The sequence below is a fragment of the Chionomys nivalis genome, chromosome 8 (assembly GCF_950005125.1).
Source record: "Chionomys nivalis chromosome 8, mChiNiv1.1, whole genome shotgun sequence".
In the NCBI taxonomy this organism is placed as follows: Eukaryota; Metazoa; Chordata; class Mammalia; order Rodentia; family Cricetidae; genus Chionomys; species Chionomys nivalis.
The window spans coordinates 68,229,148-68,243,261 of record NC_080093.1 but is presented as its reverse complement, the minus strand read 5'-3'; the positions used below and the strand labels follow the sequence as shown (position 1 = coordinate 68,243,261).

The following is a 14,114-nucleotide window of genomic DNA, read 5'->3' as shown; positions in this document are numbered from 1 at the left end:
CTTTTTGACCTTTGCTTATAATGTCACTTGTACACAGATTTAAATTTTTCTGTTATCACATCTGTATTTTTCTTTGTCTTCTAAATTTTATATTATGCTTAGAAGGTCATGCTCCCACCTACAGCTGTGAAAAATTACTCTTTTTAAAATATAACTTGAAGAAAAACATGCAGGTCATTGATGCATCTAGAATTTATTTTGTGTTTCACTAAAGAGATGTAGGGTGCTACTGTAATTCTCTTTTCCTTGTGGACAGTTTTCCCAGTGCCCCTGGCATAGTCTTGTGTGCTTGTCCCCGGTGGTGTGCTTAGTACACCCATCACTGCTCCGTGGACTCAGGTCTTTGGCTGCCAGCCTGTTCTCTTGAGTCGGTTATGTGTTTTGTTCTACAGACTTGTCTGCTATGTAGTATACATAGAATTGCTCCAAATGGGGAAAATTCCTCTGCGTTTATTGCTTTCCAGTTTTTTCTCCCAAGTATTTACTCTTTCAGATGAACTTTAGAATTAACTTGTCTTGCCTATGGAAAGATTCTGGTTGAATTTTGATTGGGATTGTTGAATATATAGATTAATTTAGGGAGACTTGACATCTTTGCAATATTGGACCTTGAGATTCAGCAACATGGTACATATTTCCATCTGTTCAGGTTTTCTTTTACATATTTCAGTAGTTTTCCAATGTTTAGTTTGTAGGTTTGTTGTTTTTTTTTTAAGTTATTCTGCCTATTTAAAATACCTACTGTTTGGGCTGAAGAGATGGCTCAGCAGTCAAGACCATGGAGGTCCAGAAGGATCCAAGTCAGTTCCCAGCACCCAAATAAGGCAGCTCACAGCTGCCTGTAACTCCAACTCCAGGGAGATCTGATGCTTTGGGCCCCTGGGAGTGTGAACACACACATACACACATGATAAAAAAACACTTTAAAAAATATTAAGAAACATGTTTTACTTTGTGTTTTTGTTGGTTAGGGCAAATATATAGAACTATTACCACTGATGTCAGCAGTTCTTATAAAACTAAATTTATATAACAATTTTATGGGAAAATTGATGCTTGAGTGGATTGATTTCTAAGCACAACTATAAGATATTTGCTAACTGTAATTCCACATTACGATTCTGAGGTCTAGCTGATCTTAGCTTTCTTGCCCTTCACTCTCACAGGTTATTATTAACCTGGTCGACCAGGCTGGACGGGAGAAGATTATTGGCGATGCTTACCTGAAGCAGGTGTTGCTCTTCAACAACTCGCAGCTCACCTACGTCTCCTTTGACTTCCACGAGCACTGGTAAGCCGTCTTCCTGGGAGGCCTGCTATTGCTAAAGGGACGTCCTTCTCTGCTCTCTCCTGGGAAGGACAATGCCCCTTCCTCCCTGCTCAGAAGGGAAAGGTGTAATGTTCACTTGCTGCTACGTGTTTGTGACAAGGCCTTTGAGGATACTGTTGCAGAAGTATTTACAATCTTTCTGTTCCGAATCGTATGGAGAACTCAAGTTCCGGTTCTGGCTTTGATCGCAGCTGCTGGGGGCTGTAGAGCATCCGCAGCAGAGGGGTAGAATGTCCTTATCCTGCTGGGGGACTGTAGAGCATCCGCAGCAGAGGTGTAGAATGTCCTTATCCTGCTGGGGGACTGTAGAGCATCCGCAGCAGAGGTGTAGAATGTCCTTATCCTGCTGGGGGACTGTAGAGCATCCGCAGCAGAGGTGGAGAATGTCCTTATCCTGCTGGGGGACTGTAGAGCATCCGCAGCAGAGGTGGTAGAATGTCCTTATCCTGCTGGGGGACTGTAGAGCATCCGCAGCAGAGGTGGAGAATGTCCTTATCCTGCTGGGGGACTGTAGAGCATCCGCAGCAGAGGGGTAGAATGTCCTTATCCTGCTGGGGGACTGTAGAGCATCCGCAGCAGAGGTGGAGAATGTCCTTATCCTGCTGGGGGACTGTAGAGCATCCGCAGCAGAGGGGTAGAATGTCCTTATCCTGCTGGGGGACTGTAGAGCATCCGCAGCAGAGGGTAGAGTGTCCTTATCCTGCTGGGGGACTGTAGAGCATCCGCAGCAGAGGTGGTAGAATGTCCTTATCCTGCTGGGGGACTGTAGAGCATCCGCAGCAGAGGGGTAGAATGTCCTTATCCTGCTGGGGGACTGTAGAGCATCCGCAGCAGAGGGGTAGAATGTCCTTATCCTGCTGGGGGACTGTAGAGCATCCGCAGCAGAGGTGGAGAATGTCCTTATCCTGCTGGGGGACTGTAGAGCATCCGCAGCAGAGGGGTAGAATGTCCTTATCCTGCTGGGGGACTGTAGAGCATCCGCAGCAGAGGTGGAGAATGTCCTTATCCTGCTGGGGGACTGTAGAGCATCCGCAGCAGAGGGGTAGAATGTCCTTATCCTGCTGGGGGACTGTAGAGCATCCGCAGCAGAGGGGTAGAATGTCCTTATCCTGCTGGGGGACTGTAGAGCATCCGCAGCAGAGGTGTAGAATGTCCTTATCCTGCTGGCTGTCTTCACCTGGAGCAGTGCTCCTGTCCCTCTAGATAAACTCCTGGTGTGCTTGATTGATCAGCAGGAAGTGAGTCCTGTTACTGACACCCTCAGTCGGCATGTATTCTGAGAGCAGGGGCTTTCGCTGCAGTCACCTTCTGCCTGGGAGTTTACCTGGTGAGAAAGAGTTGTAGGGAAAGAGGCATCTGTGCGGACTGCTTCAAGCACATCTGTGTTTGTACTTATGCCTTCAAGTGCAAGTTTGCTGTAGAATTCCCTAATATACAGTAGTACTGAAACCATGTATATGTGGTAACAGTTCTCTTTAAGATTTTTGAGCCACTTTAAAGATCCTAAGAGGCTGGCAAGATGCCTCCGTGGATAAAGATGCCTGCTGCCAAGCCTGTTGACCTGAATTTGATCCCTAAAATCCATATGGTAAAGAGAACCAACTCCTGAAAGTTGTCCTCTGACCGCCTCGTGTGCACACCATTGCATGTGTGCCCCACATCGCAAGCATGCACACACACAGAATAGATAAACAAAATTTGATTTAAATATAAAAAACTAATATCTTAAGGGTTTTTGTTTTTTTGTTTTTTTTGAGATAGAGTCTCACTGTATAGTCCAGGCTAGCCTCAAACTCACAGAGTTGTCTCTGCCTCTCGAATTCTGGGACTAAAGGTGTGCGCCACCATTCTCAGCTTTTGTTTGTTTTAATGCCCCTGGGGATTGGCACCTATGCATGCTAGGCAATTGCTCTACCACTAAGCTACACCCTCAGCCCCTTTTAGCCTAAGTAAATTAAAAAATAAGTCTGTTATAATACTAAAGACTGGTTTTGTTTGTTTTTTGGGAAATGTGTTTTAGCCGAGGAATGAAGTTTGAGAATGTTCAAATCCTGACAAATGCCATTTACGACATTATTCTTGACATGAAGTGGTGTTGGTATGTATCTGTACTTGTTATTTTTCTGTACCTGTGAAGAGACACTGTGACCAAAGCAACTTATTAAAAAAATTTAATTTGGGGTTCTTGCTTCCAGAGGGTTAGAGTCCATGACCATCATGGCAGGGAGTATGGCAGCAGGCAGAGGAGCAGGCGTGACATGATGCTAGGGCAGTAGCTGAGAGCTTCCATCAGAGCCACAGACACAAAGCAGAGGGCAGCTAACTGGGGATGGCTTGGGCTTTTGAAACCTTAAAGCCCACCTAGTGACATACCTCTTTCAATAAGGCCACCTCCTCAGCCTTCCCAAATAGTTCCACTACCTGGGCACCAGACACTCAGATATATGGGCCTGTGGGTCCATTCTCGTTCAGACCAGCACAATATTTCATAAAAAGTTGTTTTGAGCTTGGTCTGTGAAGTCGTGTGTTCATCTAGCACAACTGAAACATCAGCACAGCATGGTTATGCTGACAGTTCAGTCTCCTTCCTTTCCTGAGTGCCACCAGTAGACTAGGAAGTACTCTCCGTGAATGGGGAACACGTCAGATGGTTGGGAAATGACGTGGAGTGTCGCCACTGCATTTAAAGGACTTAAGCTTGTCCCTCTCATTCTCTGTGGCTTCCATTTTGTCTTCTTCTTTGGCCATCTCTCATATGGGAAGGAAAGCTTAAAGGCATTCAGTTTCTAGGCATTTTGAGATTAAAGAGAACGAAAAGATGCCCAGACTCCAGGAGGTAGACGTAAGGAGGGGGAACAAGGTCTTAAAGGCCAGGAGAGAAGAGTTGAGTAGACATTAAGACTACACGCACGGGTGGCCTGAGAACTTAGAGGGCAGAGGCTTACTGCATGACTCCATGGCAGGTGGAGAAGCCGCTTAGTGTGTTTTAGATAGTTCCACTTGGTCTTAGAAAGGGAGGAACAAGACGGGCTTTAAAATGCCTCCTGGTTTATAATCACCTACAAATGTGGTCACGGCAGCTCTGCCATCTTTAGAGGGAGGGGAGTCGCTTGTTCTCTTGGTTCCTCCTGTCTTGCTTTTGAGTTTTCAGATGAGTGTAGCAATACCTCACTGCCCCAGCGTGTTCTGCACCTCAGCAGTGGAGTCTGCAGAGCACGCCTGCAGTATACGGCTCTGCCTGCGCCGTTGCCAGCTAGTGCTGCTGCTGTTGCATGTTTTTTATTATTATTATTATTTTTTCCATTCAATTATTTACACTTCCTTCCCTCCTCCCAAATCCTCCCGCTCCCCCACACCCCCTCCTCCCTCTCCCACCCTGCTTGAGAGAGGGCAGGGAACCCTGCCCTGTGGGAAGTCCAAGGCCCTCCCCACTACATCCAGGCCTAGGGAGCTGTGCATCCATAAAGACTAGGGTCCCAAGAAGCCAGAATGAGCTGTGTTTCTTGAAAACCTTTTAGAGTTGTACATTAATTCCATGCTTCTTTTAAAGGGTCGATCAAGCTGGGGTAATATGTAAGCAAGAAGGAATTTTCCGAGTTAATTGCATGGACTGCCTAGATCGCACCAACGTGGTCCAAGCTGCCATTGCACGAGTAGTCATGGAGCATCAGGTAATCCAGAGTCCCTTTGATTCCAAATGTTTACCTTAAAATAGTTTGCGCTTCGTGCGTGAGTAGATAGTGCAACATCGTTTGGAAGTTCAAATATTTTGTGGAGCATTTTTTAGCATGCAAACATTTGTCTTGCATAAAAACCTGGGAATGCAACTTAGTAGAAGTAGATGTGGGTGTGGTGGCATTTTCTTAAATACTCAACCCGCAAATGTTTTGAATCTCTTTGGGGCATTATGTAGTTGTTTGTCTTTTTTTTTTTTTTTTTTTTCCATTTTTTCACTGAGCTTCAAACCCATTTTTTTGTATTTTGGGCTGTGAATTTGTGTTTGGCCAGCACTGGCAGGATGGTAGGGTGGGGCTGGTGGGGGGTGGGAACTAGAGAAGGCCATGAGTGAGGTGTCATTCCTGTTAGTGGGTGGCTCTCTGGGATTTGTTGATTCCTTTGACAACCCAGAAGCAGTTCCCATGGTATCCCCTGCCATTTGTTACCTCCGTGTCCCCTTAACACCTGGTTACCAACTTCCTGTGCTACGGGCTAATGTAGTGCTCGTTTGCATCCTGCCCCACATGGAGTCCCACTGCTCTTTGAGGACTCTGTTCTGTTCTTTTGAAGTAATATTTGTCAGTAAAGCTTTTGAATTACACCCTGTCTTCACCACATGGAAGGTATTGGCTCTAGGAAACCTCCCCAGATCTGAGTCCCAACATCTTTGTAACAGTGTTGTTGTGAGGAGGAAATGAGACGATTCATATCCAGAAAACACACAAAACCCTTGCCCTCGGGATTGCTACTCAGATATTGTTCATGCTATTGTTTCTTCTTGTTTTTTTGGTATTTGATTTCACTTCTTAGACAAATTTAAAACGGGCAAAATATAATAGTAGTAGTAGCCTATACATTAAAAAATTACAACAGTGTAAACATTTACTTATATTTATTCGGTTAAAGTAATTGGTAGTAGTACTTCATTTAATAATAATTGTTTTTGAAACAGGGTCTCTGTATGTACCTCCAGCTGTCCTGGAATCTACAGAGATCCTCCTGCCTCTGCCTTCTGAGCGCTGGGATTAAAGGTGTGCGCCACCATATCTGCCACGGGTTTAGTTTTTAAAAAATGAGCTGTCATCTCAGCATTCATGAGCCTGAGTCCAGAGGATTCAGAACTCTAGGCAAGCCTGGGCTACATAGCAAGACTGTCTTAAAAATAAAGTGTGAAGGAACCAGTGAGGTGCTTGCTTAGTGGGTAAAGTACTTGCCACCAAGCCTGAAAACGTTGAGTTTGCTCTCTGGGACACACATGGTGGAAGGGAGTACTGGCTCCCAAAAGTTGTCCTCTGACTGCCCAATGTTCTTATAACATGAACACATCCACACCCACACCCCTCTCCCCTGACACATACACTCTAGTTAAAGAAAGTCTGAAAACACTTTTTATAGAGGAACCTAAATTATATGGCAGCTTGTTCTCTTTGTCTGTAGTATACATTTCCTGCTCTAGTTTCTCATATATCATCTACCCCACCAATGTGTTTATTTTAGCTTAAAAAACTCGGTGTGATGCCCCCAGAACAGCCACTACCTGTGAAATGCAATCGGATCTACCAGATAATGTGGGCTAACAATGGTGACTCTATCAGCAGACAGTATGCCGGGACAGCTGCTCTGAAGGTAACTGTATAGTGGGCATTGGGGATCATTTTATCTGAGGTTCTAAATCAATCTTGTTTTTGATTAAAAGGTATCTGGGCTCAGATGATGGGTCTGTTACTTGATTTCTTTCTGGAATGTCTGACTATTGCAGGAGCCCACTGTTAGATCAGGGCGTAGTGGCCTGTGTGGATATGATGGGAGTGCACTGTCTCTGGAGAAGATTGTCCTTTCTGCGGCCCCACGTTGCTACATCTTTCAGTTTTTCAAAGGAATCTGGAAATATGAAATTTTTATTTTATTTTGAGACAGGGCCTTACTATGTAGCCCTGACTGTCCTCAAATTCACTACGTGGTCCTAGCCATCCTCAAACAGAGATCCTCCTGTTTCTGCCTCCCTGTGCACCACCATGCCTGACCGTGCATTCATTTTAAAGCTGCATACAAATAAGACATGCCTACTGGGACCTGACCTATCCTGGGATACTTTTGTCTGCTTTGAGTGTGAATCTTAATCTTGCCTCTTATAAAGTATGACCTTGGACAAGACACCTGTTCGGTTCTGCTAGTTGTCCAGTGGAGATAATAGACCCACTGAAACAGACTGTTATAGGGTATACGGGCTTGGACTGTTCCCTGACACAGTATGTGCTGAAGGCATGCTGTCTTGGTTTTTGTTTAATGGGTTGAGTGTTTTGAAGAGCCTACAGAACTGTTCTTCATAGAACCTTCAATGTAAATACAGTTGCTGGCAACCGAATTCTCAACATGGGGGTACTCTTCGTGGGCAGCAGGAAGTGGCTGGGTGTTTAAATTAGGTTTGTGTTGATTTTCCTCGAAGCTACTATTTCATCTAGGACCATATCTCTTCTAACAAAATGTAGCTTGTTTGGTGGAGCACTGGCCCAGAATGTGTGAGGCCCAGAGCTGATTCCTAGCAAAACCCAAGCAAACAAAGTAACCGGACCAAGGACTCAATAGACATCTGCTTCTGTGGGTTCTGGTTAAGTAATAAATATAAAAACTTGTCCTATTTTTATGACAGTGCCTCTATGTAGGCCGTACTGGTACTGTCCACCCTCAGCTGGGATTACAGAAGTGAGTCATCTCATCTGGCTCCGTGTGTGTGTGTGTGACTTTGTGTGCATCATATACATTTAGGTACCCGAGGAAGCCATAGGAGGTCAGATCCCTAGTCCTGGAGTTACAAGCAGTTGTGAGCCACCTGAGTTAGGTGTTAGGAACTAAACCCAGGCCCCTCACAAGAGCAGCAAACCCTAACTACTAAGCCAGCCCCCAGAAAACATTTTTAATAATTAAGGAAAATGAGCTTTAGAATTCCCTATCCAAGCGCTGCCTCCGTTTCTTCCTTTGAGTTAGAATGCTGTGGATTCCACATGCATGCCTTGCTATCTGTATGTGATATTGTTCTAAGACTTCTGGAAGTGGGCAGCTTGTTGGCAGGGTGTTCTTCCTAAACTGTCAGTTTTAGGATATGGCCTGTGTCCTAAACTTGCTGTGAAGAGACACCATGACCAAGGCAATTCTTATAAAAGGAAGTATTTACTGGGGGCTGGCTTACAGTTTCAGAGGATTATTCTGTTACCGTCCTGGCAGGAAGCATGGCAGCAAGCAAGGCAGGCATGGTCCCGGAGACATAGCTGAGAGCTATGTCCTGATCTGCAGGCAGAGAGAGACTGGGACGTGGGCTTTTGAAACTCAAAACCCACTCTGAGCGACACACTTTCTCCAACAAGGTTGGAGAAGCACACCTGTTTCTGAGACTGTCTTGTATAAAAACAGTGGGCTAGAGCAGGGAAAGCAGCGGACCTTCTTTATCTGTAAATAGCTCTAAGTCACTATATCTCTATTCACTGGTATGGTGGTGTAAGCCTGTGATTCTAGCTTTTGGGATGAGGAGGCAGGAGGGTCAAGAGTACAAGGTCATTTTTGGCTACAGAGTAAGGCCAGTCTGGGCTACTGGGGCTTGTCTCAAATCCCTTCCTCTCCCCTTAAAATTTTAGTTTTGATTTTATACCAGTATGAGCCTTGAAAAATATGTTTTTATCCTTTTAGTATCTGTCAAATAATTGTTTTCTATTTAGAAATTTCTTTATACAAGTTGCCAGGAATGGCTTTGCCCTAAAGGGGCCATCTAACTGAACACTTGATGCCATGAATAAATATTGCATATAGATATTTGGCCTGCGTAGATCAGAGTCAATTGCTACTACATATTTTAATTTAACTACAATTTAATTTAAGACTTTTATAACTTGGAAGCCTGTAGAGTTCTTGTCTTGAACTGAAAGTCTCAAATGAATTTTGTGAACATTCTCAAATCTGAATAAATTTCCACAGTTGCCTTTTCTTTGATAGGGTGACTTTACAAGAACAGGAGAAAGGAAGTTGGCTGGAGTTATGAAAGATGGAGTTAACTCTGCAAATAGGTACTACCTCAGTCGGTTCAAGGATGCTTACAGGCAAGCTGTCATAGGTAAGAACAGAAAGGTCCTCTTTCTGTAAGACTGTAGTTCCTTCTGGGAGTGAGTGCTATTTGACAGAATTCAGCTTCTTGCCTTTATTGTGTTTTGAAATGTACTTGTGTTTCTACATTGAGCACCTTACCTAACATATCAAGTTCAAATTTTCCCAGACTTAGCACTTGACAAATGCTTTCAACTGAAGCAACAAAGGAAACATAATTCCATTTGTGTTAGTCAGTTTGTTATTCACGTAATAGAAGAACAGGATTGAAGCTCCAGTGTGTGGGGTGCAGTACCCAAACCTCAGCATGCAGAATCTTCATGGTGTGTTGGTTTTCCTATTGCTCAAGCCATGTAAACAGATCGTTTTCTTCTTTTCCTGATAGTCATTTATCATCCAAATACACCACTGTTTTCCATAACCATGATTTAACAGGGTATTAAGGTACCACATTTACAGGTTATCTGAACCAACTGATGACTTTGTAGAAGAGGAAATAGGAAGGTAGATTTTACCCATAAAATTCCTGCATTAATATATTAATTTCCTATTCAAGAAAATGTTATTTTATGGGACTAAAGTGAAAGTAGAGTGTTTTGGATCAGAAACAAATATGACATGAATGATCTATGGCCCCTAAGAATATTTTTTAACTTGCGTTTCTTTTGTCTGATTATTTTAAAATAACCCTAGCCTGTAAGCGGAGACTGCTCTTTCATTTCAGCTGCCCAGACCCGAATAATCACACAGAAACTATTTAATTACAACACTGCTTGACCAATAGCTTAGGCATATTCCTAGCTAGCTCTTAAATCTTAAATTAACCCATTTCTATTAATTTGTGTATCACTACAAGGCTGTGGTCTTCCAGTAAGGTTCTGGCATCCTTCTCCTTTGGCAACAACATGGTGTCTTTTTGACTCCTCATACTATCTCTCTGTGTCTCTGTTTGGATTTCCTGCTTGGCTTTATTCTGCCCTGCCATAAGCGAAAAAAAAGCTTCTTTATTAACTAATGGTAATAAAATATATTCACAGCATATAGAGGAGAATCCCACATCATCCCCCTTTTCTGTCTAAATAAAAAGGAAGGTTTTAACTTTAACATAGTAAAATTGCATATACAAAACAGTCATTAAGCAAGAATTATGGTTAAACTATTTAGTCCATTTACACTTGGCAAATTAAGGATCATAACTAAGGAAAACTATAATTATAACTATCTAGTCTTCAACTCCATCAAAGGCCCCCAGAGGATATAATATTACCAAGTAAACAGGAGGTGCATTGTAAGGAACTTCCAAAACTATAGAATTGACAGAGACATCTTACTGCCTGGACAGTCACCCAAAGTTCTTTTGTAACATTGGGGCATCCATCTGCAGCCTACAGGCCCATAGTATCTGGCAAACTTTTCAGTGAAGCACAAAATATGAAGATCTGTTCTACCTTGTACTGGCAAAGTTCATCAGTTGCTTACTTCTTTGTCCTGAAGAATGTCTGGCAGTTTCTTCTGTAAAACAGGAACCCTGAAGGACCATTCCATCTTTTGGAAAGTTCAGCAGTCACTTTTCTGTGGGTCCTGCTTGTCCAGTTCATACAACAAACTGTCAAGCAAGAACAGTTTCTTGCCCAAATACCTAGCCTTGTCACAGTGAAGGCAAATTCCATAAAGAATTTCTTCAAGGGCTGGAGAGATGGCTCAGAGGTTAAGAGCACTGATTATTCTTCCAGAGGTCCTGAGTTCAATTCCCAGCAACCACATGGATGGTGGCTCACAACCATGTACTGAGATCTGGTGCCCTCTTCTGGCCTGCAGGCATGCATGCAGGCAGAATGCTGTACACAAAATAAGTAAATCTAAAAAAAAAAAAAAAAAAAAAAAAAAGAATTTCTCTCTGAAGTAATTGGTGCTGCCAGAAGCAGATATGTCTCACTGTTGAGAAAAGTCTAAGTTTTTAAAACCTCTTAAATGTCATATTCTGTATGTTTTTGAAGTGTTGAAGATTATCTAACTGAAAAATGTCTCTATATATCTAGAAAACCTAGCTAACATTACTAAAAGTTTGATTATTATAGATGACTATTAATCTATATTTTTAAATTATACATTACATTTTTAAATGAGCTGTATAATGCCTTAAACAAGAGCAGAAATACATATTCACAGTGTAACAAAATCTACCTTAAATTTGTATCAATAGACCAAGATCCATACCAATGCAAAGTATTCCTATTTATATCATATCTCTCCTTTTCTTAAAAAAAAGTAGATTGACTGTGACCATTAATGATTTATACCCAACTCCCTTTAAATGAAAATAAACATTTATAAACAGTCATTTTGGAAATTTAGGCATAGTTTTCTTCAAGCTACTTCCTGCTGTTTGTTGGACAAAGTATTTTGGGGGTTCATGGAGAACTTTCAGAGGATCTTGTTCCATCAAAGCACATTATCCTGGGAGGAATCCACAGGTTATCATCTTCTATGGAAACAAAAGCAGAACCTCTTTTCCAAAGCAACATATCCTTAGAGTCAAATTTTGAAGTCAAGATACCTTTAATATATATATATATATATATATATATATATATATATATATATATATATATGTTGGTTTAGCAGCCCATGCAATGAAATGTCTCTCTGTAGTTAGCTCATTCATTGTCAAAAAATTCAAAGAAAACACAATAATATACATAATCCAGACTCTGTGTATTTTCCATCTTTATGTGGCATTTTTTTACTCTATTGCTTTTTAATATTTTTGTCATCTTGACTCCTTTCGTCTATGACTGTCTGTACTCTTATATTACTTTTACTGTTTCTTTAAAGACTTTATTTTTAAAGGTGATTTACTTCTTTTTATAACTGTCTGTATTTGTCTTCTCTCTCCCAAGCCTGCATACATTTTTTAAACACACTGTCTCGTTCAGAAGCCCTTTGTATCAGAATCTGTCCTAGTGTGCATCTGAAATCATTTTCTGACAAAGGGCACTTTTAAAATGGATGGATCTAGAAAACATCATTTTGGGTGAGGTAACCCAGACCCAGAAAGACAATTATCATATGTACTCACTCATAAGTGGTTTTTAAACATAAAGCAAAGAAAACCAGCCTACAAATCACAATTCCAGAGAACTCAGACAGCAATGAGGACTCTAAGAGAGACATACATGGGTCTTAGCTACATGGGAAGTAGAAAAAGATAAGATCTCCTGAGTAAATTGGGAGCATGGGGACCATAGGAGAGGATTGAAGGGGAGGGGAGAGGCAGGGAGGGGAGCAGAGAAAAATGTAGAGCTTAATAAAAATCAATTTTAAAAAAAGGTAAGCAGTGTGGTCACAGTGGCCCTGGATGCTGGCTCCACCTCTCTTGGTCTTTTAACATGGCAGAGGTACATTTGCCACCAGCTCTAGGTAGGACCACCAGGGGGGAACTATGCTCACCACCTCTCTGGGAAGCAGTTGGTCCATGCTGTCACCAAGAAGCTTATAAACATGCTCTGAAAGAGCCAGAGCCATTCGTGCCACCAGCACAAACCAGGAAGCTTTTTTTTTTTTTTAAAGGAGCTGCAATCTTTGCTGCTAATGCCGAGTCAGGAAGCCTTCTCTTAAATGAGCCATGCCTCTGCTCACTGCCAGCAAACAGAGCCTATCCAAGAAAATGCTGCTTCCAAGAAGCCATGCTTAACTCTGTTCTTTTGTGTCTAGAATTCCTTCCCAAGCTCTCTCAGGTTTTATGTGGATACATTTGGCCCTCATTGGTGCCATTTTGTAAAAGGAGACTGCTCTTTTGTTCCGGCTGCCCAGACCTGAATAATCACACAGAAACAATGTTAATTACAACACTGCTTAGCCAATAGTTTAGGCGTATTCCTAGCTAGCTTTTAAATCTTAAATTAACTCATTTCTATGAATCTGTGTATTGCCATTATGCTGTGGCCTACTGGTAAGGTTCCGGTATCCGCCTCCTTCAGCAGCTACATGGCATCTCTTTGACTCTACCTGCTGTCTCTCTGTATCTCTGTTTGGGTTTCCTGCCTGGCTATATTCTGCCTGGCTATATTCTGCCCTTCCATAGGTCAAAGCAGATTCTTTATTAACCAATGGCAATCAAACACATTCACAGCATACAGAGGGGAATCCCATATCACTAACCAAACACCAGGTAGGAATTGGAAAAATCTAATATAAAGAAGTTGGATTCAGAACTGGGTTTTAACTCAGTTTTAGAGAACTTACCTAGCAAATAAGAGGCCCTTGGTTTAATCTCCTCAAACAAAACAAAAAAAGTTGGATTTATTTGCCAGAAATGAGAAGTACATGGTATGATTAGAGACTTGGATCTCTCTCTCTCTTTTTTTTTTTTTTTGGTTTTTCGAGACAGGGTTTCTCTGTGGCTTTGGAGCCTGTCCTGGAACTAGCTCTGTAGACCAGGCTGGTCTCGAACTCACAGAGATCCTCCTGCCTCTGCCTCCCGAGTGCTGAGATTAAAGGCGTGCGCCCGGCTGAGACTTGGATCTCTTAAGATAAGATCTCACCCTGCAGTGCTGGCTGGCCAGAAACTTACTATCTAAACCCAGCTGGTCTCAAGCTGAGAGATCCACTTCCCTGTGTTTGAGTGCTGGGATTGAAGTCATGCACCACATCTAGCTGAGATTTGGATTTTAGTAGTTTATTGAAAGGGGGAAAAGATGTCTTCCTTTCGTCGGTTAATGTGCCTATTTATTATGTAACTCTAACCTGGGCTCTGAGTTCAGCTGTCTGTCTTGGTCTCCTCACAGTTGAAAGAGACCAGTAGTAGTGGAAGCTTGTTAGTCCTTTGGTGAGGCCAGTGGCTGACAGGTATTTTTCCCATAAGCTGCCTGAGATCTCAATGTCCAAGATGTCTTCATAGGGCATGGACTCATAATGGTGTATTAAAACCTTAGCTGTATGCCCCATTGGGAGGAAGTCTTTTTTTTTTTTTTTT

The 14,114-nt window shown here is 42.4% G+C and overlaps 1 protein-coding gene across 1 annotated transcript in view; it reads left to right on the top strand.

Moving 5' to 3' along the window:
• The window catches only part of Inpp5f (inositol polyphosphate-5-phosphatase F), an 89,027-nt gene that overhangs the window by 59,498 nt on the left and 15,415 nt on the right, over positions 1–14,114 (top strand). The window contains exons 10-14 of the mRNA XM_057779666.1: positions 1,167–1,291; positions 3,351–3,428; positions 4,881–5,001; positions 6,545–6,673; positions 9,032–9,149. Of these exons, the coding sequence (XP_057635649.1) occupies positions 1,167–1,291; positions 3,351–3,428; positions 4,881–5,001; positions 6,545–6,673; positions 9,032–9,149 (571 nt within the window). The remainder of the gene's footprint in view (positions 1–1,166; positions 1,292–3,350; positions 3,429–4,880; positions 5,002–6,544; positions 6,674–9,031; positions 9,150–14,114) is intronic.